Consider the following 26490-nt stretch of genomic DNA (forward strand, 5'->3'; position numbering starts at 1 on the left):
TTCGGATGCTCATGTGCCTATTGTAGGCTCTTTCGAAAGCGGACAGGGGTCAGCATGTGCATCCTGACTGGATACAATGCCTAAGTGTATTCTTTTTTAATATTTTAACTGTTAAAAAGTGGAAGAACAACAGTTTAATGAGTAAATAAACATTTGAATAAATGAGGGTTATTGTGGCTTTTTTAGGGTGTGTGGTGCATTGTCCTGACATTTAGGTTCACTTAACCATTTATAGGGCAAAGAAAATGCTTATATAATATTCAATTTCCAGACAAGCTAGATGTCCACTATATAATGTACTCCATTATAAAATGTACTTTACCTCACCATATTTAGGAGAGTTGGTTTGAATGCAAACTGTTTCTGCTGAATTTCACATACAGTGTATTCCACATGCAGAATAAATGTATCATTCTGATCCTTTAATATTTCGTATGCCCATACCATTCCTACACAAAAATGGCTTTCACACATTCATGCAATTGATCGGAAGGAAAACAATTTCACTCACATTGTATGTAGTATTAGTAGCAGTATGTAGTTATTGGTCATATTAAATTCGATTTTTTTTTGCTTATGGAAACAGCAGGAGTAGACAAATAAAAAGTATGACAACCAAGCCTAATTCCCTCCAATGGGTACTGTGTGGGCAAATGCCTGTACCATTTAATTAAGGATGAGTGAGATCTGAGGAAAGACAGAGCTTTCTTGGCACAGTCTCTGGTTGTTCACTGTGAGTCATACACTGTGTACGTGCATGTGTGTTTGGGTCTGTGAATCTATTATTCATCAGTTTTTCTGTCAGTCGGTTTTCTCTGCTTGGTTGCGTATCAGTTATGTTGTATTGTTAGGGGCTGTAGTTATTAGCACTCTAATCTAATTAGGCGTCAACAAGAGGATTTTTTAAATGGCTGTCTTACATATATAGATTTTGCTTAATTGAGAAGTTTATCTGAAATAACATGTATCAAGCCAGTTCGTTCCTTAAAGCTTGTCACTAAGATATACTGATCTTTATTAGCAACAAGAGTTGACTTGTATGCTTAGTCCAGCAAAGCCTCCCACAGATTCCCACGCAGTATATAAATCAGAATTTCGATAAAGGCTTAGTCACCGACCCCTCTGATTGGCTTAAAGGGAGCAGGTCTGTCACTGCGACGCAGAGAGCCTGTATGCCAAGGAAATTCCTAGTGCACCTATAATGTAGTAGGAATATATTTTAGTCACAAATCGCAGTCACATTGTTACGGGTGGGATATGAAATAACATCAGAAAAATGTCACAATATACTAATGGAGGTAAGTCTTGTATTTTTGTTCAGTTCTGTTACACTTTGAAAGTCAAAGGAAGTTGATTGCTAGCCTATTGTAGCCTACACTGTAAGCTGCATGTGTCTTTGTGTGCATTTCAAGGTGAAAAACATTGTAAGCTTAAAACTGTAGGAAAACGATGTCAATGCATTCCTTTTATTTTACATATGTATTCTGTTATTATGGTGCATTATGGCTACACTTCTTGATGGTGCTAGAAAATGTTCCACATCTTGTGATGAATAAGTCGAGGTCCAACAGTTTGGAAACAGCAGGAATTTAGAAATCTCAACATCATAAAAATAACGTTAATATCTGCATTTAGGTCGTTTAACGAAACTACCACCTTTGAGTCCGTTTTAACGTCTGTTTTGTGCAGCAATTGTATATGCAGTAGTATTCATACAAAAAAGTATATGCATTATATTCATTCAAAATCATGTTATTTAGCCTTAGTGCCGCGGGACGTAGAAATGCTTAGGGGTTGGCCGGCCCGCTCTTGGTGCGGTGTTTTATGGCTGCCCAGCACCAGGTAAAGCAATGGCTGATTAAGCTGAGTGTAGTTCGTCCTTTCATCTTCAAAACGATTTTAGCTATTAGAGAAATTGTTTTTTGCTGTGTAACAAAATGTCATATGCTTTGGCTAGATATTTAGTCTTTGTTGCCTCCTTTTGCGCTACCCGAAACAGGTGTCCCACTACACTTTTCACTATTTACTCCGGTTCAACAGGGTGTCCTTTCCTAAATAATGGGAGTTAGGACATACAGTTATCAGCATTTGAAATAATCCAACTTAAAATATTACCTTTTAACCCTTACAAATATTGGATTTAGCGTATGTTTTCTTTTGAACTGTATTTCATTGCTTAAACTTTAGTAGTCAGGCTTTTGGAACCAAGTAGATGTAGCCTATTATTTTATTATTCCGAAATTGCAGCTGTTAGGAGGAAAACACATATCTCTAATCTAGCAGTACACTTTGAAATTGGGATTATTTATCAAAGAATGTAACGTCTACAGCTTTTATGTGTATCCCATTTGTTAGACGTTTTATAGGCAGTAATATACCATTAGGTGTTTTAATGCATTGTATTGTTAGGCTGTAAATCCTTTATAATTCAGATTGAGATCTAGGGTTTTAGGAAGTTTAGTTTAGGAAATGTAGTTCACCACAGAACACTTGGATATGAACAACAATGACCATTATCCGTAGCGCACCAGAACACAGAAGGAGGAGTTATCTATGTGGCTGAATGAGAGTATGTAAGCAATAAGGCACACGAGGGTGTGGTATATGGCCAATAAATAAAAGCTAAGAGCTTTTCCTAGACACGATGCAGTGCATAGTGCCGGGACACAGCGCTTAGCTGTCACATTGGCAATGTGTCACAAACATCAGAGATGCCTTTTTGCTCCTATAAACCGGTTGCCAACGCCATTAGAGGAAGAACTGATGTGATGTCATACCCGTGTTATACGGTTTCTTAAAATGGCTATCAGAGTATACAGGATTCAAACCATGCGGTTTATGAGAGAATATGTACTGAAATGTGACAGTTAGACGGTTTCTGCAGAGATTTTAAACACGGGCACAATTTTCAGGACTTGTGACTTGCTTGATTAAAGTATGAAAATGACTTGACTTGACTTTGACTTGAGAACAAGTTACTTGAGACTTGACTTGACTTGAAGTGGAAGACTCGACAATGACTTGAACTTATAATAAACAAACAGCAATAAAAATATTTTATATGTTGTGACATCAGCAGCACTAATCAGCGTATGTGCCTTTAACGCTGCACAATTCAAACCGCGCCAAACATGGCAGACAGTAACGTTAGTCGAGCTCCACAAATAGTATCGTTTGGATACAAGGACTTTGAACTGGACCGTGTGAATAAAAAAGATTTGCCAGATGCAAAATATGCAACATCGTCAAATTTCATTCGTCATTTTAAAGTAAGAAAGTAATCTCTTTATATTCAGTTACACTAAGATCTATAACGATTAAGTTACTAATGTAATGAATTAATTTTGTGTTTGTCATAATTTGGCCTTGGTAGCATATTATGTTTGTTTTTTTTTCTTGTTAGAAATGTGACCATTATCATTACTGAATACGTCTGGTAAATAGATGTAAGGGAATTTGACTATAACAGTGGCATAGCCTGAATTTTAATGTTGATGGGCATCTTAAAATGAGCGGGCATGTATATTATTACACGTAGGCCATAATGTCTGTATTAAATGTGCGCATTTTCAAGTGTTTGTGGACTGCGTGTGGAAACTAAAAAGCATTGTGCTTACACCATAACAGTTAACTTTACTGCATGAAAGGCTAACACGAGGCGCCGATGTGATTATTAGCACCTAAACATTTCGAAGAGGTTTTTATTTTTACTCATACAGCGTAATTACATATTAGGCAGTTTTTCAGTCACAATAATTAGTTTATACGGTTGTTATTATTAGCCCTTATTACATGGATTGGCTGAATTCCAGTGCAGAATGCGTGTTATTTCTTGATAACAGACCCTTGCCACGAAAAACAGCGCGTTGCTATGGACGCAGCAGGATTCTAACCAGAGACGGAACGGACTATTTTCTTTAGAGGAAACAATACAATCGTTTTTAAATCAATAAATTCCTTTTTAAATCAATATTTTGTGTCAAATTATTGATTTATTTGGTAGGTAGCCATGTAATAAGCGGGATAAGGTATAGCGAGGCGGTTGTTATAGCGAATACAACCCCTTCAGGCTGATTCAAGATCCCTCCGCTTCGTCCCCCCAAAAAATTGTACCGCGCAGGAGAACAATATTTGATTTTGAAATCGAGCTCCGCACCGAGCGCACGTCAGAAACAGAGGACAGTGTGCGTGTGTTCATCTCTTTAGTACTGTGACTTGACTTGAAACTTATAAGGACTCGACTTGACTTGCTTAGGGTGAACCCTTGACTTGACTTGCTTGATTTATCTGAACTGTGACTTGAGACTTGACTCGAGACTTGATGGTTTAGACTTGAGACTTGCTTGGACTTGACCATGTGTGACTTGTCCCCATCTCTGATATATACTGTACACTGCCACAGGGGGTCCGAAAACCAGTCAGTATCTGGTGTGATGACCATTTGCCTCACGCAGTGCATCTCCTTCGCATAGAGTTGATCAGGTTCTTGATTGTGGCCTGTGGAATGTTGGTCCACTCCTCTACAATGGCTGTGTGAAGTTGCTGAATATTGGCAGGACCTGGAATACACTGTCGTATACGTCGATCCAGAGCATTCCAAACATGCTCAATGGGTGACATGTCCGGTGAGTATGCTGGCCATGCAAGAACTGGGATGTTTTCAGCTTCCAGGGATTGTGTACAGATCCTTGCAACATGGGGCTGTGCATTATCATGCTGCAACATGAGGTGATGGTTGTGGATGAATGGCACAACAATGGGCCTCAGGATCTCGTCACGGTATCTTTGTGCATTCAAAATGCCATAAATAAAATGCAGCTGTGTTTGTTGTCCATAACACACGCCTGCCCATACCATAACCCCACCACCACTATGGGCCACTCGATCCACAACGTTGACATCAGCAAACCGTTCATCCACACAACGGTGTCTGCCATCTGCCCTGTACAGTGAAAACCGGGATTCATCCGTGAAGAGAACACCTCTCCAAAGTGCCAGACGCCATCGAATGTGAGCATTTGCCCACTCAAGTTGGTTACAACGATGAACTGCAGTCAGGTCGAGACCCTGATGAGGACGACGAGCATGCAGATGAGCTTTCCTGAGACGGTTTCTGACAGTTTGTGCAAAAATTATTTGGTTATGCAAACCGATTGTTGCAGCAGCTGTCCGGGTAGCTGGTCTCAGACGAACTTGGAGGTGAAGATGCTGGATGTGGAGGTCCTGGGCTGGTGTGGTTACACGTGGTCTGCGGTTGTGAGGCCAGTTGGATGTACTGCCAAATTCTCTGAAACGCCTTTGGAGACGGCTTATGGTAGAGAAATGAACATTCAGTTCAGGGGCAACATTTCTGCTGGACATTCCTGCAGTCAGCATGCCAATTGCACGCTCCCTCAAAACTTGCGACATCTGTGGCATTGTGCTCTGTGATGGAACTGCACATTTTAGAGTGACCTTTTATTGTGGCCAGCCTAAGGCACACATGTGCAATAGTCATGCTGTCTAATCAGCATCTTGATATGCCACACCTGTAAGGTGGATGGATTATCTTGCCAAAGGAGAAGTGCTCACTAACACAGATTTAGACAGATTTGTGAACAATATGTGAGAGAAATAGGCCTTTTGTGTACATAGTGAAAGTCTTAGATCTTTGCGTTCAGCTCATGATAAATGGGGGCAAAAACAAAAGTGTTGTGTTTATAATTTTGTTCAGTGTATAAATGACAAGGTTACAAATAATGATTTTTAACTGAATAATTGTGTCCTTAAAACTTTGCTTTTGTCAAAGAATCCTCCATTTGCTGCAATTACAGCTTTGCAGACCTTTGTCATTCTATTTGTCAATATGTTGAGGTTATCTGAAGAGATTTCACCCCATGCTTCTTGTAGCACCTCCCACAAGTAGGATTGGCTTGATGTGTACTTCTAACATACCATATGGTCAAGCTGCTCCCTCAACAGCTCAATAGGGTTGAGATCCGGTGACTGTGCTGACTGCTCCATTATAGACAGAATTCCAGCTGACTGCTTCTACCATAAATAATGATTGCATAGTTTGCAGCTGTGCTTTGGGTCATTGTCCTGTGGATTGGAGGAAATTGGCTCCAATCAAGCACTCCATAAGGTATGGCATGGCGTTGCAAAATGGAGTGATTGCCTTCCTTTTCAAGATCTCTTTTACCTTGTACAAATCTCCCAATTTATCACCACCAAAGCTCCCCCAGACCATCACATTGTCTCCATCATGCTTGACAGATGGCGTCAAGCACTCCAGCAGCATCTTTTCATTTGGTCGGTGTCTCATGAATATTCTTCTTTGTGATCCGATCACCTCAACCTTGGATCTGTCTGTCCATAACACTTTCGCAATCTTCCTCTGTCCGGTGTCTGTCTTCTTTTGCCTGTCTTAATCTTTTTTTTTTTTTATTGGCCAGTCTGTGATATGCAACTTTTCCCTGAATGCCAGCAACCTGGAGTCACCTCTTTACTGTTGATTTTGAGACTGGTGTTTTGCGGGATTTATTTAATGAAGCTGCCAGTTGATGACCTGTGAAGCGTCTATTTTTCAAACTAGACACTCTAATGTATTTGTCCTCTTGCTCAGTTGTGCACCAGGACCTCCCACTCTTCTTTCTATTCTGGTTAGAGACAATTTGCGCTATTCTGTGAAGAGAGTAGTACACAGTGTTGTACGAGATCTTCAGTTTCTTGGCAATTTCTTGCATGGAATAGCGTTCATTTTTCAGAAGAAGCATTGACAAAAGTTTTTTGTTTCTGGACATTTGAGCCCATAACCAAACCCACAATTGCTGATGCTCCAGATTTATTGCTTCATTAATCAGCACAACAGTTTTCAGCTATGCCAACATAATTGCAGAAGTGCTTTGTAATGATCAATTAGCCTTTTAGAATGATACATTTGTATTACCAAACACAACGTGCTATTGGAACACAGGAGTGATGGTTGCCTGATTAATGGGTCTCTGTGTGTAGATATTCCATGAAAAAGCTACTATAGTTAATTGCAACATTCCCAATGTGTACACTGTATTTCGGATCAATTTGATGTTATTTTCATGGACCAAAATTAGCTTTTCTTTCAAAATCAAGGACATTTCAAAGTGACCGCAAACTTTTCAATGGTAGTGTATATGTATATCATTTCCATTGAAAGACAACCATGGTGTGGCCAACTATAATTTACTTTGAAACTTCCTTTGAAAAACAACCGTGTTGTGGCCAACAATTATATTACATTAAATCTCTATTCATTTGAGTCAGTGAGATGACTCGTGAGCTCAGCTTGCCTTGTACGCATGTACTAACCCTCAATGGAAGCAGGAAATGGGACTCCACCACATTCACCTCCGTCTGCTGCTCTGGTTTAGATCAAAGCCCTTAACTAACTATACAACAATTTCCAATTCCAAAAGACCACAATTAGTTAGGATTAGTACCCAAAGACATTTCCTCTTTAATCTAATAATGGATGACCATTGTAGAAACATAAAAAGTGAAAGGCTGTATTGATGAGGAAATAAGGTATACAAAAGTTAATTGACTCAAAATGATGAGAACCTCTTTCTTTCTCTCACTGATGTCATTAAATCACAAACCTCTGATTGACAACTATTCTCCCTTCTGCCTCCAGTACCCCTACCCATCCTGCTGGCAGTGGGTCTGGCAGTGTTCTGCTTCTGTCTGGTGCTTGGCTGCATACTGTGTTGGCGGAGAGGAAAGTGCCATTCACAAGAGGACAAAGAGGCTGCCCTGCCTCCTACCTCAGCCACCTGTGAACGGATCACTGTCACCCTTAACCCCTCCCCTGGCACCTTACCCATCAAGCAGCAGTATGAGGAGCTAGATGGGGACGTCCTGGACTTCCCCTCCCCAAGGAGCATCTCCTCCCCCTCTGAAGATGACCTGGCCTTTGACCCTCGCCCCCGGTCATCTTCTTCTGAGCTAAGGTCCTCCCCAAGGTCTTGCTTCCCCATGCGCCGCCTCAGCACCCCGGCTGTGTCCTCCTCCCACTACAAGCCTTCAGTCCACGGCCACGCCTCCCAGCCCTCCGCCACCAAACTGGGCCTAGTCTCCAAAACCCAACGGGCGCTGGAACGCCGCTGCACTGTGACCAGTGACAACTTTCTGTACAACGAACAGAGCCGCTTAACTAGCCACGGAGGCGCCATACACCCTCCCCGCCTGAAGGAGGCACTTTCCCAGTCACAGTATGGTTCCAGCTCTAGCTCACTGTCTATACCAACCAAGCCGGCTCCTGTCCTCCACTTCTCACTGCTCTTATCACTGGCACGGGGAACTCTGACCGTCAACATCATGGGCATGTCTGGCATGAACCGGCGGCGCAGTGGTGTGTTTGTCCGGGCCAGCCTGCCCCCGCTCTGTCCCTCACCTCAGCAGGTGATGTCTCGGCGGCGCAGCTTCAGTTCAGAGGTGCAATGCCAGAGCTTTGTGCTGCCAGTGGGCTCTGTGGAGGAGCTGTGTGTGTGCACCCTCCGACTGGCTGTCTTCAGCAGGGACTTCTCAGGCCTGAGGGAGGCAGCACTTGGGGAACTAGATATACCCTGCAGGGAGATGGACTGGGAGCCAGACACAACCGTCATCTATGCCAGAGAGCTCAGCCCCACCAAGAATAAGCAGAAAAAGGTAGATCAAACACATTTGAAAGAGAACAATACATTCATTCCATTTCTATACTACTGCTCATTTTACCAAGCATTTTTACCTAACATTCTGAAGTTTATTTTAAGCACAGCAAAGCTACACACAGTAGTGCAATAAATAGCCCATATCATGTTTTATCTGCTGTATGAGGGAATGTGTAAAACAAGTCTAATCAGAACAAAGAGTAGTTTTTCCATTCTAGTTGAGGACATGGTGACATTGTAGTTGGTGACTGCAGAGAAAACGTGCAATGCAGTGAGCTGGCATGGTGCCCACGCTCTGCTGTGTCCTCTGTGATGTTGTGAAGGCTTTGCCAAAGGGCATTATTGACATGCTGTGCTGGCGAAGGTAAGACAAACAGACAGGCCTCAGGCACTGGGCCGAACAGCCATGAAGATGCATGAATGGAATTGTGCAGACACCATGTATTACCAATGGATTTCCATAGGGGGATGCTGGGTTGTAGCATGCTGCCTCCTGAAATATGTCAGAATCAATTTTATTCAGCAAGTATATTTACTTGGTGTAATGGTGCTGCTAGTGATATATGACACATGCCGAACACAGAATCAACACAACGCTGACATGCATTTATACAATTGGTGGTAAGCATATACAGCAGATATAAAAAGTCTACACACCCCTGTTGTGCCAGGTTTTTGTGTTGTTAAAGAATGAGACAAAGATAAATCAAACTTTTTTTTATAAACGTGAAAAATTCAATTGAAAAACAAACTGAAATCTTTGAGGGGGAAAATGAAAAATAAAAACGTTACAATAACCTGGTTGTATATGTGTGCACACCCTCTTATAACTGGGGATGTGGCTGTGTTCAGAATGAACCAATCAAATTCAAACTCATGTTAAATAGAAGTCATTACACACCTGCCACCATTTAAAGTGACTCTGATTAATCACAAATAAAGTTCAGCTGTTCTAGTAGGATTTTCCTGACATTTTCTTAGTTGCATCTCTGAGCAAAAGCCATGGTCCACAGAGAGCTTCCAAAGCATCAGAGGGATCTCATTGTTGAAAGATATCAGTCAGGAGAAGGGTACAAAAGAATTTCCAAAGCATTAGATATACCATGGAACACAGTGAAGACAGTCATCATCAAGTGGTGAAAATATGGCAAAACAGAGACATTACCAAGAACTGGACATCCCTCCAAAATTGATGAAAAGATGAGAAGAAAACTGGTCAGGGAGGCTTCCAAGAGACCTACAGCAACATTAATGGAAGTGCAGGAATTTCTGGCAAGTACTGGCTGTGTGCTACATGTGACAACAATCTCCTGTATTCTTCATATGAATGGGCTATGGGGTAGGGTGGCAAGACGGAAGGCTTTTCTTACAAAGAAAAACATCCAAGCCCGGCTGAAATTTGAAAAAACAAACATCAAGTCTCCCAAAAGTACATTGGAAAATGTGTTATGGTCTGATGAAACCAAGGTTGAACCTTTTGGCCATAATTCCAAAAGGTATGTTTGGCGCAATAACAACACTAACAATCACCCTAAGAACACCATACCCACAGTGAAGCATGGTGGTGGCAGCATCATGCTTTTGGGCTGTTTTTCTTCAGCTGGAATGGGCAAATATTACCACATCAAGATGTGCCATTCAAATAGACTCCTACCCAAAAAGACTGAGTGCTGTAATAAAATCAAAAGGTGCTTCAACAAAGTATTTGCACACTTATGCAACCAGGTTAATGTCACGTCCTGGCTGTGCCCCTAGCCATCTCTGCGCTGGGCTCGGGGCATAGCCAGGACAGGACAGGAGGTGGCCTTTAGCCACCTCTACTCCTTTTTTTGGTTTCCCCAATTGGAGGCAGGTGTTAGTCATTGCCTTCAATTGGGGACCCTATTTAAGTTTAGTTTGTAGGCCCCAAGGCGTGGTTCATTTTGGTTTTGTTTATCCTGTGTAAGGAATACCCACGTCACTGGTTGCTGCTTTTTGTTTTGTTGGAGTCCTGCATTCTTTATTTTGTATTAAATGGATTACCTTACCTACCTCTACTCTGCGCCTGTGTCCTCTTCATCCCACAACCGTGACAGAATGAACCACCACCAAGAGACACAGCAGAAATGGACGGTAGGGGAACTCCTCGGTTGGCCGGACAGCGACACCGAGGAGGAGGAGAACCCCTACTGTCCTCTGCGGCACACCGGGCCTCCACAGCATCCACCCCGGAGGAGACGTCGACGGAGGCGACGTAAGCAAACCTCCGTGTGTCCGCCCCAAGAATTTCTTGGCGGGGTGCTGTGGGGGCAGGCGGAATGGAAGGACGCGGCCGTGCCACCCGTGCTCACGTGTGGGGTAGTCCAGGTGCCCCAGCCCTGCCCGGTGCCAGCTCCTAGGCGTCGGGCAACAACGCCGGGGGGGCCTATGAGGGCTTTCCCTGATGTTGGGAGATGTGAGGACTGGTGGGGCTATCGGGACCCGCCGTACCGGTTCTCGCAGCCAGCGCCCCCTGCTGCCCGGGAGCCGCAGCCGGCGCCGCCAGCGCCCCACACTGCCCGGGAGCCGCAGCCTGCGCCCCCCGCTGCCCGGAAGCCGCAGCCTGCGCCCCCCGCTGCCCGGAAGCCGCAGCCTGCGCCCCCCGCTGCCCGGGAGCCGCAGCCAGCGCTCCCCGCTCCCTGGGAGCCGCAGCCAGCGCCGCCAGCGCCCCCCGCTGCCCGGGAGCCGCAGCCAGCGCCCCCTGCTGCCCGGGAGCCGCAGCCAGCGCTCCCCGCTCCCTGGGAGCCGCAGCCAGCGCCGCCAGCAACCCCTGCTGCTTGGGAGCCGCAGCCAGCGCCCCCCGCTGCTTGGGAGCTGCAGCCAGCGTCCCCCGCTGCCTGGGAGCCGCAGCCAGCGCCGCCAGCGCCCCCTGCTGCCCGGGAGCCGCAGCCAGCGCCCCCCGCTGCCTGGGAGCCGCAGCCAGCGCCGCCAGCGCCCCCTGCTGCCCGGGAGCCGCAGCCAGCGTCCCCCGCTGCCTGGGAGCCGCAGCCAGCGCTCCCCGCTGCTTGGGAGCCGCAGCCAGCGCTCCCCGCTGCTTGGGAGCCGCAGCCAGCGCTCCCCGCTGCTTGGGAGCCGCAGCCAGCGTCCCCCGCTGCTTGGGAGCCGCAGCCAGCGCCCCCCGCTGCTTGGGAGCCGCAGCCAGCGTTCCCCGCTGCCTGGGAGACGCAGTCAGCGCTGCCAGCGCCCCCCGCTGCCCAGTGGCCGCAGCCGCCAGCTCCTCCCGCTGCCCAGTGGCCTCAGCCGCCAGCTCCACCCGCTGCCCAGTGGCCGCAGCCGCCAGCTCCTCCCGCTGCCCAGTGGCCGCAGCCGCCAGCTCCTCCCGCTGCCCAGTGGCCTCAGCCGCCAGCTCCACCCGCTGCCCAGTGGCCGCAGCCGCCAGCTCCTCCCGCTGCCCAGTGGCCTCAGCCGCCAGCTCCTCCCGCTGCCCAGTGGCCTCAGCCGCCAGCTCCACCCGCTGCCCAGTGGCCTCAGCCGCCAGCTCCACCCGCTGCCCAGTGGCCTCAGCCGCCAGCTCCTCCCGCTGCCCAGTGGCCTCAGCCGCCAGCTCCTCCCGCTGCCCAGTGGCCTAAGCCGCCAGCTCCACCCGCTGCCCAGTGGCCTCAGCCGCCAGCTCCTCCCGCTGCCCTGTTTTCGCCGCCGCCAGGACCCGCCGTGGACTGGCCGCCGCCCGGGCCCGCGGATGACTGGCCGCCGCCGCCGCCCGGGCCCGCGGATGACTGGCCGCCGCCGCCCGGGCCCGCGGATGACTGGCCGCCGCCGCCGCCCGGGCCCGCGGATGACTGGCCGCCGCCGCCCGAGCCAGCGGATGACTGGTCGCCGCCGCCCGGGGCCGTGGATGACTGGCCGCCGCCGCCCGGGGCCGTGGATGACTGGCCGCCGCCGCCCGAGCCAGCGGTTGACTGGCCGCCCGAGGCCGCGGATGACTGGCCGCCGCCGCACGAGGCCGCAGATGACTGGCCGCCGCCCGAGCCCGCGGTGGACTGGCCGCCTTGTCCCGCAGCGCCTTCACCTGCCCAGGAGCCCCCGCATCGTCCTACGGCGCCCTCGCCTGTCCCGGCCTCAGCGGCGCCCTCGCCTGTCCCGGCCTCAGCGGCGCCCTCGCCTGTCCCGGCCTCAGCGGCGCCCTCGCCTGTCCCGGCTCTCCCTGACCCTCCGCCGGCTCTCCCTGACCCTCCGCCGGCTTCCCTGTCTCCGGCTCCTTCGCCGGCTCTCCCACAGGGTTCTGACCCTCCGCCGGCTCCCCCGGCTCCTGCTCCTCCACCGGTTCCTATTCCCCCGCCGGCTCCCCCGTCTCCTGCTCCTCAGCCGGCTCCTGCTCCCCCGCCGGCCGTCAACCCTCCGCCGGCTCCCCCGGCTCCTGCTCCTCCGCCGGCTGCCGACCTGCTGCCGGCTCCTATTCCTCCGCCGGCTCCCCTGTCTCCTATACCTCCGCCGGCTCCCCCGGCTCCTACTCCTCCACCGGCTCTCCCGCCGGCTCCGGACCCTCCGCCGGCTCCCCCGGCTCCTGCTCCTCCGCCGGCTGCCGACCTGCCGCCGGCTCCTATTCCTCCGCCGGCTCCCCCGTCTCCTATTCCTCTGCCGGCCCCTATTCCTCCGCCGGCTCCCCCGGCTCCTACTCCTCCGCCGGCTCTCCCGCCGGCTCCGGACCCTCCGCCGGCTTCCCCGGCTCCTGCTCCTCCACCGGCTCCTATTCCCCCGCCGGCTCCCCCGTCTCCTATTCCTCTGCCTGCTCCTATTCCTCCGCCAGCTCCCCCGGCTCCTACTCCTCCGCCGGCTCTTCCGCCGGCTCCGGACCCTCCGCCGGCTCTTCCGCCGACTCTTCCGCCGGCTCCGGACCCACCGCCGGCCCTTCCGCCGGCTCCGGACCCTCCGCCGGCTCCCCCGGCTCCTGCTCCTCCACCGGCTCCTGCTCCTCCGCCAGCTCCTACTCCTCCGCCGGCTCTTCCGCCGGCTCCTGACCCTCCACCGGTTTCCCCGTCTCCTACTCCTCCGCCGGCTCTTCCGCAGGCTCCTGACCCTCCGCCGGCTCCCCCGTCTCCTATTCCTCCGCCGGCTCCCCCGGCTCCTACTCCTCCGCCGGCTCTTCCGCCGGCTCCGGACCCTCCGCCGGCTCCCCCGGCTCCTGCTCCTCCACCGGCTCCTATTCCCCCGCCGGCTCCCCCGTCTCCTGCTCCTCCGCCGGCTCCTACTCCTCCGCCGGCTCTTCCGCCGGCTCCTGACCCTCCGCCGGTTTCCCCATCTCCTGCTCCTCCGCCGGCTCTTCCGCCGGCTCTGGACCCTCCGCCGCCTCCCCCGGCTCCTGCTCCTCCGCCGGCTCCTATTCCCCCGCCGGCTCCCCCGTCTCCTACTCCTCCGCCGGCTCTCCCACCGGCTCCGGACCCTCCGCCGCCTCCCCCGGCTCCTGCTCCTCCGCCGGCTCCTATTCCCCCGCCGGCTCCCCCGTCTCCTGCTCCTCCGCCGGCTCTTCCGCCGGCTCCTGACCCTCCGCCGGTTTCCCCGTCTCCTATTCCTCCACCGGCTCCCCCGGCTCCTGCTCCTCCGCCGGCTGTCGACCCTCCGCCGGTTCCCCCGGCTCCTGCTTCTCCGCCGGCTGTCGACCCGCCGCCGGCTCTCCTGCCGGTTCCTGTCCCTCCGCCGGCTCTCCCGTCTCCTGACCCTCTGCCTCCCTTGCCTGTCCCTGCGGCTCCGCCTCCCCGGCCTGTGCCGGCGGCTCCGGGCGCTGAGCCTCCGCCGGTCCGGGTGTGGTCGTCCCGGTCTTGCGGTCGGGAGCCCGCGCCTTTGGGGGGGGGTACTGTCACGTCCTGGCTGTGCCCCTAGCCATCTCTGCGCTGGGCTCGGGGCATAGCCAGGACAGGACAGGAGGTGGCCTTTAGCCACCTCTACTCCTTTTTTTGGTTTCCCCAATTGGAGGCAGGTGTTAGTCATTGCCTTCAATTGGGGACCCTATTTAAGTTTAGTTTGTAGGCCCCAAGGCGTGGTTCATTTTGGTTTTGTTTATCCTGTGTAAGGAATACCCACGTCACTGGTTGCTGCTTTTTGTTTTGTTGGAGTCCTGCATTCTTTATTTTGTATTAAATGGATTACCTTACCTACCTCTACTCTGCGCCTGTGTCCTCTTCATCCCACAACCGTGACAGTTAATCATTTATTTTTCCACCTCAAAGATTTCAGTTTGTTTTTCAATTGAATTGTTCACATTATGGGTCACATTAAAGGTGGGAAAAGTTCTGACATGATTTATCTTTGTCTCATTCTTTTACATCACATGAAACTGACATTTTAACAGGGGTGTGTTGACTTTGTATATTCACTGTAAAACCTTGTTTCCAAAACAGACTTGCGTAAAATGCAAATAAAAACAGAATGCAATGATGTGCAAATTATTTATCCCCATATTTAATCAATTTACTAATAAAATCCTTATCCTGAATCACAGTCCATGATCCTGAGTCACAGAGATACAGATAGTCAATGTAATTACTGAAGTTTGATTGATGTTGTAGTGTGTGGTTGTGAACAACAATATACAGTACCAGTCAAAAGTTTGTACACACATACCCATAAATGGGTCCGTCCAAACCTTTAACTGGTACATGTATATATACCATGTTGAGCAATTTGTACTAGTCAGGTCTGTGGTTGTAGGATCTGCTGGGCAAGACATCAACTGACTGACAGATAAAGCCAATGAATTTAAGTTGATTTGCTGAGTGATAGCTTGTAGCTATCTAGTGTTAACCATCTCCAATATACAGTGGCGAGAACAAGTATTTGATACACTGCTGATTTTGCAGGTTTTCCTACTTACAAAGCATGGAGAGGGCTGTCATTTTTATCATAGGGACACTTCAACTGTGAGAGACGGAATCTAAAACAAAAATCCAGAAAATCACATTGTATGATTTTTAAATAATACATTTGCATTTAATTGCATGACATAAGTATTTGATCACCTACCAACCAGTAAGAATTCCGTCTCTCACAGACCTGTTAGTTTTTCTTTAAGAAGCCCTCCTGTTCTCCACTCATTACCTGTATTAACTGCACCTGTTTGAACTCGTTACCTGTATAAAAGACACCTGTCCACACACTCAATCCAACCTCTCCACAATGGCCAAGACCAGAGAACTGTGTAAGGACATCAGGGATAAAATTGTAGGCCCTGCACAAGGCTGGGATGGGCTACAGGACAATAGGCAAGCAGTTTGGTGAGAAGGCAACAACTGTATGTGAAATTATTAGAAAATGGAAGAAGTTCAAGATGACGGTCATTCTCCTTCGGTCTGGGGCTCCATGCAAGATCTCACCTCATGCGGCATCAATGATCATGAGGAAGGTGAGGGATCAGCCCAGAACTACACGGCAGGACCTGGTCAATGACCTGAAGAGAGCTCAGACCACAGTCTCAAAGAAAACCATTAGTAACACACTATGCCGTCATGGATAAAAATCCTGCAGCGCACGCAAGGTCCCCTTGCTCAAGCCAGTGCATGTCCAAGCCCGTCTGAAGTTTGCCAATGACCATCTGGATGATCCAGAGGAGGAATGGGAGAAGGATGGGGAAAGAAGGATGGGGCCATGTATCGTGAGATCTTGGCCAACAACCTCCTTCCCTCAGTAAGAGCACTGAAGATGGGTGGTGGCTAGGTCTTCCAGCATGACAACGACCCGAAACACAGAGCCAGGGCAACTAAGGAGTGGCTCCGTAAGAAGCATCTCAAGGTCCTGGAGTGGCCTAGCCAGTCCCCAGACCTGAACCCAATTGAAAATCTTTGGAGGGAACTGAAAGTCCGTATTGCCCAACAACAGCCCTGAAACCTGATGGATCTGGAGAAGGTCTGTATGGAGGAGTGGGCCAAAATCCCTGCTTCAGTGTGTGCAAACCTGGTCAAGAACTACAGGAAACGTATGATCTCTGTAATTGCAAACAAAGGTTTCTGTACCAGATATTAAATTCTGCTTTTCTGGTGTAACAAATTCTTATGTCATGCAATAAAATGCTAATTAATGACTTAAAAATCATACAATGTGTTTTTCTGGATTTTTGGATAAAAATTACAGACTTCTACATGCTTTGTAAGTGGGAAACACTGCCGATTTTGCAGGTTATCAAATACTTGTTCTCCGCATTGTATGTTTTCCATATACATATTGCCTCAGGAAACGAATATAATCTGCTTAAATAAAACAACATACCTTGTTCATTTACTGTTCTTAACTGAGCCCTTCTCTCTCAGAATATGAGTTCCCAGGATACGTTGAGTCATAGGAAGAGTTCGTTGTGTGGTGGTCCACGGGCCCTGGGACAGCTCTTTATTCTGCTGCAGTACCAGACACTGGCCCATCGCATCAAAGTGATGGTCCGCAAAGCTGAAAACCTGACCAAACTCTCCCGGATGCCAGGGGCAGCAGGTATATGTTCATTTTGCTTTTAGGCCAAGTAACATACATGTGGAGTATGAAAGTGACAAAAACATTAGGATCTCTTATGTTTTTTAGTAACTCTCCAGCCGTTTTTCAGAATCAACCAGTCCTAGCCATAACAAACATTTCAATCACAATACTATTCTCAGGCACTGGCCTCTCTGATTGAGTTTTATAATGAGATTACAGATAATGATGGGCCTCCTGTTATTATATCCTCCCCACATACCCCTCCCCCATGTCTGAATTATATCCCTGCAGTTATTATACACAGTCCAAAGGAGAGTTATGCTGTTTCAGAAGGCATACCCATTCGTTTCAAGCGTCCCCTATATGCCTTTCTAGTTGCACACTAGTCACAATCCCTCTTTCCTCTTCCTGTTTCTTATGTCTATTATTGCTTTCACGTTTCTGCAGATCACTACGTAGTCATCAACCTGCGTCAGAATGGGAAAGTGATTGGTACCAAGCAGACCAAAGGGGCAGGAGGACACAATGCTGTGTGGAATGCTCCCTTTCTGTTTGACCTGCCTCTTGGTGATGTTGCTCAGCTGTCACTTTCTCTGGAGTTCATCATCATGCAGGTAGGAATGACTTAGTGGAAATTAATAAGTGGGAATTACTTATGTATGCCATTCTATTAAAGACTAAAGTGGTTATTCTACAGACCTGTCTCAGACTTCAGATTTGTGTTTGGTAAGAAAACGAACAATGACACACATACCTCCCCAACAGGGCAGGCTCTACACAAAGAGCAGCATGTTGGGCCGTGTGCTGATTGGCTTTGAAGCCCCAGAGACAGGACAGGAACACTGGAGAGAGATGTGCAGTCGGGGACAGGTGGAGACCGCGCGCTGGCACCCCATCACACCAGAAGTAGTGTAGAACTTTAAAACTGACCTGATAGAGATCTCAGCATGGACGTTGCAGAAGAGAACGGGTGACTGGTGGTCATCTTGACCAATGACACTCACATGAAGGACAGGTGGAACTGGACTGTCAGCGGTTATCCTGTATGCGTATTTTCGTGAAATTGGATTTTAAGGAGAAATATGTCAGTTCAGTCCTAAAGGGTATACTAGGGGAATAGCCGAAGCAATGTATTTTTTGTTAGGTCTGGAAATATTTGGACATTGACACAATTTTCATAATTTTGGTTCTGTATGCCACCAGAATGGATTTAAAATGAAGGAACTGAGATGCAATTGAAGTGCAGACTTTCATTCAAGGGGTTGGACAAAAATGTTGTTTGAATTGTTTAGGAATTGCAACCCTTTTCATACACAGTCCCCTTATTTCAGGGACTCAAGGGTAATTGGACAAATTAACACAATCATGAATAAAATGTTCATTTATAATACTTTGTTGAGAATCCTTTGCAGGCAATGACTGCTTGAAGTCTGAAACACATGGACATATCCAAACGAAGGGTTTTACAGATGTTGTGGTATGCTTCTGATCATGACCCGTTCAAAGCCTTCTCCATAGTTTCTTCTTCCCATCATTCTGTTACAAGTTGATCTTAGTTTCATCTGTCCAAAGAATGCTGTTCCAGAACTGTGCTGGCTTTTTATGTTTTTTTGGCCAAGTCAATCTGGCCTTTCTATTTATGAGGCTTATGAATGGTTTGCAACTTGTGGTGAACCCTCTGTATTTGCTCTCGAAGTTTTCTCTTTATGGTAGACTTGGATAATGGATAATGATATGCCTACCTCCTGGAGAATGTTCTTCACGTGTCTGGATGTTGTGAAGGGGTTTTTCTTTATCATGGAAAGGATCCTACGATCATCCACCACTGTTGTTTTCCGTGGACGTCCAGGCCTTTTTGTGTCGCAGAGCTCACTAGTGCGTTCCTTTTTTTCAGAATGTACCAAACTGTTGATTTGGCCACTTCTAATGTTCCTGCTAACTCTCTGATGGATTATTTTTGCAGCCTAAGGATGGCCTGTTGCACTTGCATTGAGAACTCCTTTGACTGTATGTTGTGGGTTAACAGCAACAGCTTCCAAATGCGAATGCCACACCTGGAATCAACTCCAGACCTTTTACCTATTATAAATTATGTAGAAATGGGTCACACCTGTCCATGAAACAGCTTTTGACTCAGTTGTCCAATTACTTTTGGTCCCTTGAAAAAGGGAGGGCTACATATTAAAGAACTGAAATGCCTAAACCCTTCCTCCAATTTGGATGTGAATATGCTCAAATGTATGTTGAGACACAGCACTTTAAGGCCATATTCATTATTTAACTGTAACTTGAATACATTTTGGTAAACTACCAAAACTTGTGTCAGTGTCTAATTATTTCCGGACTTAAGTGTATATAGCACTAGGAGCTAACTGGATAATCGCTAGCTAGCTTGACTAGCTTTAACGTTACATTATACAACATGTAGATCAAGATTGAATTTTTTATATTCTGCCTGTGGTATAACCATGAAGAAAATTATAAAATGTTCTTATGACTGTACACATCCTAGGCTAGTGGTACCAGACATAGATATGAGTAGCTTGCAACTTGGATATAAACCTGTTGAGGAGAAATATGGCCAACAGCTTGCTTTTCAGGTTCATTTCAGCCTGAGCATTCCTCCGTTCCTTGAAAGCTATGCCTATATTTTTTTGAGACTGGCAACACTATTTAACACTTTTGTCCAAAATGAACAAGAGAAAATGATTGTGAATGTGTTGAATCTACTGAGCGTGAATTCGCCAACAATAACAATCTATTTGGGATGAATTGCATTTCAAATAGCATCTTTCCCCTAAAGGATTATTTTGCATTGTGTGGTGGAAGTCATGGCTCTTTTCAACAAAAGCAGTCTATTACTCCCGCACCACCTTGCCAGTGGAAAACATGTTAACGGACTGACTACCACTGTGGTTGTATAGTACTTGTTGTATGGCTTTGTGGTGTTAGTATCATTGAGAAGATCTGGCAGTGGTTTACAGTGGCAATCTTTATAAGTGTGTCCTCAGCAATGATCTTTGGTTGCTTTGTTTGTGCTGGGCTCTTGAGGTACTTGTGGCTGTTCTGCTTGCATGATCACAATCCTGGACAGAAATGTGTCTTGATGGTAATTTGCTTATATACAGTACTCTGTCATGCATTACACGTCCTCCATCTACCTTGATTCTCCCACAACAGATCTACTGTATCTTCACAAGCGTACCTCAGCCATCAACAGATTTCTCTAAACATGTAGGCATGCCTTTCAATAGATCTGTACTGTAAACATTCTGTGATGGGACTTTTCATTTTGGTATTGATATTTTTATGTTATAATTTTGTCTTTGGTTTTATCTGATAATCTTTCACCTTTGTCTCTGAATAAAAATGATGTGATGAAGAACACGAGTTTGTCTTGTACATTATGTAGTATCCCATTCTACACACCAGAACTACATGCACCTAACATCATTGTTACAGTAAATAATACAGTTAACTAGTAAAGTAGAATGCATTCTTCACATACGGTGGATATAAAAGTCTACACAACCCTGTTAAAATGCCAGGTTTTTGAGATGTAAAAGAATGAGACAAAGATAAATCATGTCAGAACTTTTTTCACTTTTAATGTGACCTATAATGTGAACAATTCAACTGAAAAACAAACTGAAATCTTCAAGGGGGAAAAATGAAAAATAAAAACCTTACAATAACCTGGTTGCATAAGTGCGCACCCCCTTATAACTGGGGATGTGGCTGTTTTCAGAATTAACCAATCACATTCAAACTCATGTTAAATAGAAGTCTTTACACACCTGCCATAATTTAAAGTGACTCTGATTATTCACAAATAAAGTTCAGCTTTTAGTAGGATTGTCCTGACATTTTCTTCATTGCATCTCAGAGCAAATGTATGAAAAGACGAGAAGAAAACTGGTCAGGGAGGCTTCCAAGAGGCAACATTAAAGGAACTGTAGGAATTTCTGGCAAGTACTGGCTGTGTGCTACATGTGACAACAATCTCCTGTATTCTTCATATGAATGGGCTATGGGGTAGCGTGGCAAGACGGAAGCCTTTCAGCACGACAACGACCCAAAGCACACATCCAAATCCACAAAAGCATGGCTTCACTAGAAGATGAGTGATGTTTTGGAATGGCCCAGCCAGAGCCCAGACTGAATCGAATTGAACATCTGTAGAGGGCTGTGCATAGGAGATGTCCTCGCAATCTGACAGATTTGGAGCTTTTTGCAAAGAAGAGTGGGCAAATATTGCCACGTCAAGATGTGCCATGCTTATAGACTCCTACCCAAAAAGACTGAGTGCTGTAATAAAATCAGTTAGTTTAAGGGTGTGCACACTTATGCAACCAGATTATTGTGAGTTTTTTATTTTCTATTTTTCCCCCTCAAAGATTTCAGTTTGTTTTTCAATTGAATTGTTCACGTTATAGGTCACATTAAAGGTGGAAAAAGTTCTGACATAATTTATCTTTGTCTCATTCTTTTACATCACAAGAACCTAGCATTTTAACAGGGGTGTGTAGACTTTTTATATCCACTGTAGTACTGAGAACACCTGGGGTGCACTTGTTTTTTCTTAACTCACTGAACAAAGGCATTTAACCCGCCAATTATGTCTCACTATGGTTTGATGATTATTTAGGCAGCCATCACAGTGTGTAAATAAATTAAGAAATTGTTTGTATTTCATGCATTAGTCAGCTGCATTAGTCTCACTTAATTACTTGCATCATTCCAACTCAATGAGTCAGAGAGTGATGTTGCCTTTTTGGCTGCTGTATATGTCTGTGTCCCCAATACTGATACATTTTGGTTCCAGAAATCTATTTAAATACATCTTTACTACTAAATGTTCAATGCAGGTGTAGGCATTCAGAGTATATATTTTTTAAATATAATATATGGGTTAATCTAATACATGCCCATTTAATTAGTGACTTAATGTTTTATCTTGTGTAAAACTGCTTTTTTTGTGATCCAGCTTCAATTGTTGCTTGAGGCTAACTCAGTGTTGCCATCTAGGCATATCCATTAAACACAGCAAAAGGCAAAAATGAATGTTATTCGAAGGTCTATGTAAAATTATACATTGTTTTTATTTTACCATTATTTATCAAGGTAAGTCCATGGAGAACCATTCTCATTTAACACGATGACATGGCTAAAGGCATTTAAACAAAATACAATACAAAATAGTCAAAATTAACAAAAATAATAAATAAACAATCATCCAAATATAATACATGCAGCAAAACATATACAGATAGATGTTCAATTTTTAAAGGAGTGATAAGTGATGAAAATGTCAAATTTGGAAGTATTTTCCAATTCATTCCAGTCATTGAAAGCAGATAACTGAAAAGAATGATGGCTTAAGAAAGTGTGAGCTTTCATGTGTGACCAGTGAGATATCTACCACAGAGCAGGTAACTGTTGGAGTAACAGATGTTGATTAGTGTGCTGAGGCAGGAGGGGGCATTTGGCTGAGAGTTGGTACTGCTCTAAAAGTTACCACAAACAAACAAGAGACATTCTGGCATTGTGAATGTTATGAGGGCCAGTTAACCAATGGTTACAGTGACGTGTATTGACAAAACAGGTGATAGTGTAATAAATCACAGCACATTTATTTAAGTGATTTTTTGTGGCAATCCTGGGGGTTAACTACATCACCATAATCCTGGATTGGCAGGACAATCATTTTAACAGCGGTATACTTTGTAGTGTGGCTGAAGAATGCCTCATTGCGTAACAGAAAACCAATCCTGGATTTAACTTTAGGCTGAAGGTAGATGATATCGGTGTGGAATGATAACCATATACCAGGGTATTTGTAGGTGCTGACATTCTAATTCTGATCTATTTGGGTGGTGATGTTTGGAGGTCAAGCAGGTTGTTATGCAGCTCCATGGGCAAGCAAATTATATGCGACCCCAATCACACTACTATCTTTGTTAGTATTATGCACTTATTATAATGTAATTGCTGACACTATTTTAATGTACACATATTAACCATAGTAGAACAGTAGTAGATTAACCACATTGTTATCTATAATGAAGTTATAGTTTATAAAGAGCAATTTACACAACAAACCAGGAGTTCTAGTTTTGGTGAGGGGTTGTTATCTTGCGTGTATCGACAAAAAAATTTGATAACACAGGAAAGAGGTCTACAGGAAAGAGGTTTGAAATTCAGCATGTCTCTAAGATCCTTCACAAACCTGTACATGTCTGTAATGTACCAAAATGTGGAAAAAATTAAGGGGTCTGAATATTTTCCAAATGCACTGTACCACCACATAAATAACTGATTGGTGCTTTTCAACACTTGTCAAATTTCATTTGGATTTATGACATTAACTTTGTTACTACATTTTACCCAGTGCTAACAAAACTGTTATATAAAGGTATAAAGCCTGACTCACATTTGGAGTGATTAGAAGGACTATTTCAACATCATTTCTATGTGGAAAAACAGTCACTTGATTATTTATTTAAAAAGTTTAGATTCGATTTGAAAAGTCCCGCCTGCCAAACCTCGGTTGGAACCATAAAATAAGAGTGACAACTGATTCTAGCCTATGTTGACAGTGGGAGCAGCACACCCCCTTCACAATTGACCTATTGTACATCTGAAACGAATTTTACTGGCATTGAGATTAGTGGTGATATATCTGAGAAAGATTTTTACAATGTGTATTTGGAGGGGTGTGGTCATTTGAGTGGGTCATCATGTGACTGTTGTAGATTACTGTACTTTATTGTGTTTACATTTCCAAGTTATAGTCAAGTTTATTATGTCAATAATTTTACAAGACACTGTTTAAGAGTCAGAACACAAGCCATTTATTCATGTGCAATAAAATCTGCCAGAATGTGAATGCAATTAATAAAACTTTCACTCTTTTAGCTTTAAGGCTTGTGGCCACTAGGTGTCAACATTGGCATATATAAGCAAGCACCAGTAACCTACTATATCAGGTGTATAAAATAATAAAAACAAAGCCTGAGCATAGTTTTCACATTTGGTACAGGGGAAAAGGAAGCAGATTTGTTCTGGTTTGAGGGTGGTTCTATGTCAAATCTGAATAAGACAATGATAAAATGAAAACCTGCTTTGTAAAAAAGAAATATTGTGGAATGTCTCCAATAATGAGCAAATGCAAATAAAGCTAAGCAAATGATCTAAGAAAATAGGAACACAATGAATAGACTGTATATACAGTGAATGCGTGGTCTGTGTGTGTGTGTAGGTGAGTAGGTATTTGGCTCATCTGAATGGGCTGCAAGCCTTGTAACATCCAACAAACATTAGAGCAGCCCAATTGCTCATCAGAGGTTGTACAGGGATTTGTCCAGATTAGGGACACGTGGGGACAATGTCATTGATGCACATATTAATAAAGCAAAGGGTCTTTTTGTAAACTCAGAAAAGATAGCAGGTGAATCCTGAAACATAATCCAGTCTGAGTTCATGAAACAGTCCTGAAGCTTAGCACCAGCTTTATCGTTTAATTTATTATTTGCAGGAAGCAAGATATTTAAGTTATGGAGGTTACCTCAAGTGTCCACTCCTGCTCGCTCTACCCCTTTTTGAATAATTTCGAGTGAGTCGAGTGAATGTTCACCAAAATTAGGTAGTAAATAAATGAGAATGTCCTTCTACCGATTGCTCCATGCTAGAGTCATCAAGGAAATTACTTTTGCAATAGACAATAAAAAGCATATTGTTTTTAAACATGCTTCACTTTCTCTTACAGCTAACATGCAAGCTGGAACTGAAACACAAAATTAATATAGATGGGACCCTGTTTACAAATAGATGGGACCCTGCGTAAATTGCAATAAAAACCAAACACAGTGATGTGCAGATAATTTAATCCCTATATTTTATAGAAAATAGTACAAAGACAACATATCAAATGTTATTGTTTTTGTAAAAATATATGCCCATTTTGAACTTGCCAGCAACATGTTTCAAGAAAGCTGGACAGGGGCTTGTTTATTATTGGGTTGCATCTCCTCTTCTTTTTACAACAAAGCTTTTGGGAACTGAAGACACCAATTTCTGTACTTTTAAAAGTGAAATGTTTTCCCATTGTTGCTTGATATAGGATTTCAGCTGCTCAATAATTAACTAAGCAATGGCTTCTTTGAAAAATAGTCATCTGGATGGCAACATTTGTCGCTCCACAAGCTGTATATATTGTTCAGCATTAATGCTGCCTTCTCAGACGTGCAAGTCACCCATGCCATGTGCACAAATGCGCTCTGAAACAATAATGGATGTTGGCTTTTGAACTGTTTACTGATAACAAGCCGGATGGTCCCTCTCCTTTTTAGCCTGGAGGAAGCAATGTCCATAATTCCCAAAAAGAATTTCAGAATGTGATTCGTCAGACCAAAGGACAGATTTCCACTTCACCTCAGTCCATCATAAATAAGCTTGGGCCCGGAGAAAGCGCTGGTGTTTCTGATTCTTGTTTATATATAGATCATTTTTTCTTTGGCAGAGTTTTATCTTGCTTATATGAATGCAGTGATGTACTGTGTTCACAGACAATGGTTTTCAGACGTGTTCCTGGGCCCATGCAGTGATGTCAACTATGGAATTGTGTCTGTTTTAATGCAGTGCCATCTGAAGGGCTGAAGATCACAGTCATCCATTATTGGTTTTCGTCCTTTCTTTTGCGTACAGAGATTTCTCAGCCTTCTCTGAATCTTTTAATTATATTATGTACTGTAGGTGATGAGATCCTCAAACTCTTTGCAGTTTTACATTGAGAAACATTATTCTTAAACTATTGCACTATTTGCCTGCGCAGTCTTTCATAAAGTGTTCAACCCCTCCCCATCTTTACTTCTGAAAGACCCATCCTCTCTGGAATGCTTTTGTTTGTACCCAATCATGTTACTGATTTGTTGGCAATTAATGTTCCTTCAGGTTTCTATTCTAGCATTTCACAACTTCTCCAATCTTTTGCCCATGTCTCAACTTTTATGAAACGCGTTGCTGGCACCGAATTCAATGTGGGCTTATATTTTTCAATAAACAATAAAATGTCTCAGTATTAACATTTCATACGTTGTGTTTGTACCATTTTCTATTAAATATAGGGTTTAAACAGTGGAGAACTAACAGGGCCCTCTACGCCCTCTAAGGATAGATACAAATCTGTATGTATTTTTATGTACAGTGGGGAGAACATGTATTTGATACACTGACGATTTTGCAGGTTTTCCTACTTACAAAGCATGTAGAGGTCTGTCATTTTTATCATAGGTACACTTCAACTGTATTGTATGATTTTTAAATAATTCATTTGCATTTTATTGCATGATAGAAGTACCACACACTCAATCAAACAGACTCCAACCTCTCCACAATAGCCAAGACCAGAGAG

At 45.3% G+C, this 26490-nt stretch overlaps 1 protein-coding gene across 2 annotated transcripts; it reads left to right on the forward strand.

Annotated features, from left to right (window-relative positions):
* Window positions 1-1185: 1185 nt before the first annotated feature.
* Window positions 1186-18270, forward strand: LOC105015827 (synaptotagmin-4). 2 transcript variants are annotated; one of them, XM_010879268.3, is made up of 5 exons: window positions 1186-1298; window positions 7652-8664; window positions 16922-17096; window positions 17526-17692; window positions 17844-18270. In XM_010879268.3, exons 1-5 carry the CDS (start codon window positions 1277-1279, stop codon window positions 17991-17993), a joined length of 1527 nt encoding a protein of 508 aa, XP_010877570.2. In that variant the 5' UTR covers window positions 1186-1276; the 3' UTR covers window positions 17994-18270. The 2 variants fall into 2 exon arrangements, with proteins under 2 accessions (XP_010877570.2, XP_019908726.2); XM_020053167.2 differs by having other exon boundaries at window positions 17849-18270.
* Window positions 18271-26490: the final 8220 nt, after the last annotated feature.

This window comes from Esox lucius, chromosome 2, assembly GCF_011004845.1.
Source record: "Esox lucius isolate fEsoLuc1 chromosome 2, fEsoLuc1.pri, whole genome shotgun sequence".
NCBI lineage: Eukaryota > Metazoa > Chordata > Actinopteri > Esociformes > Esocidae > Esox > Esox lucius.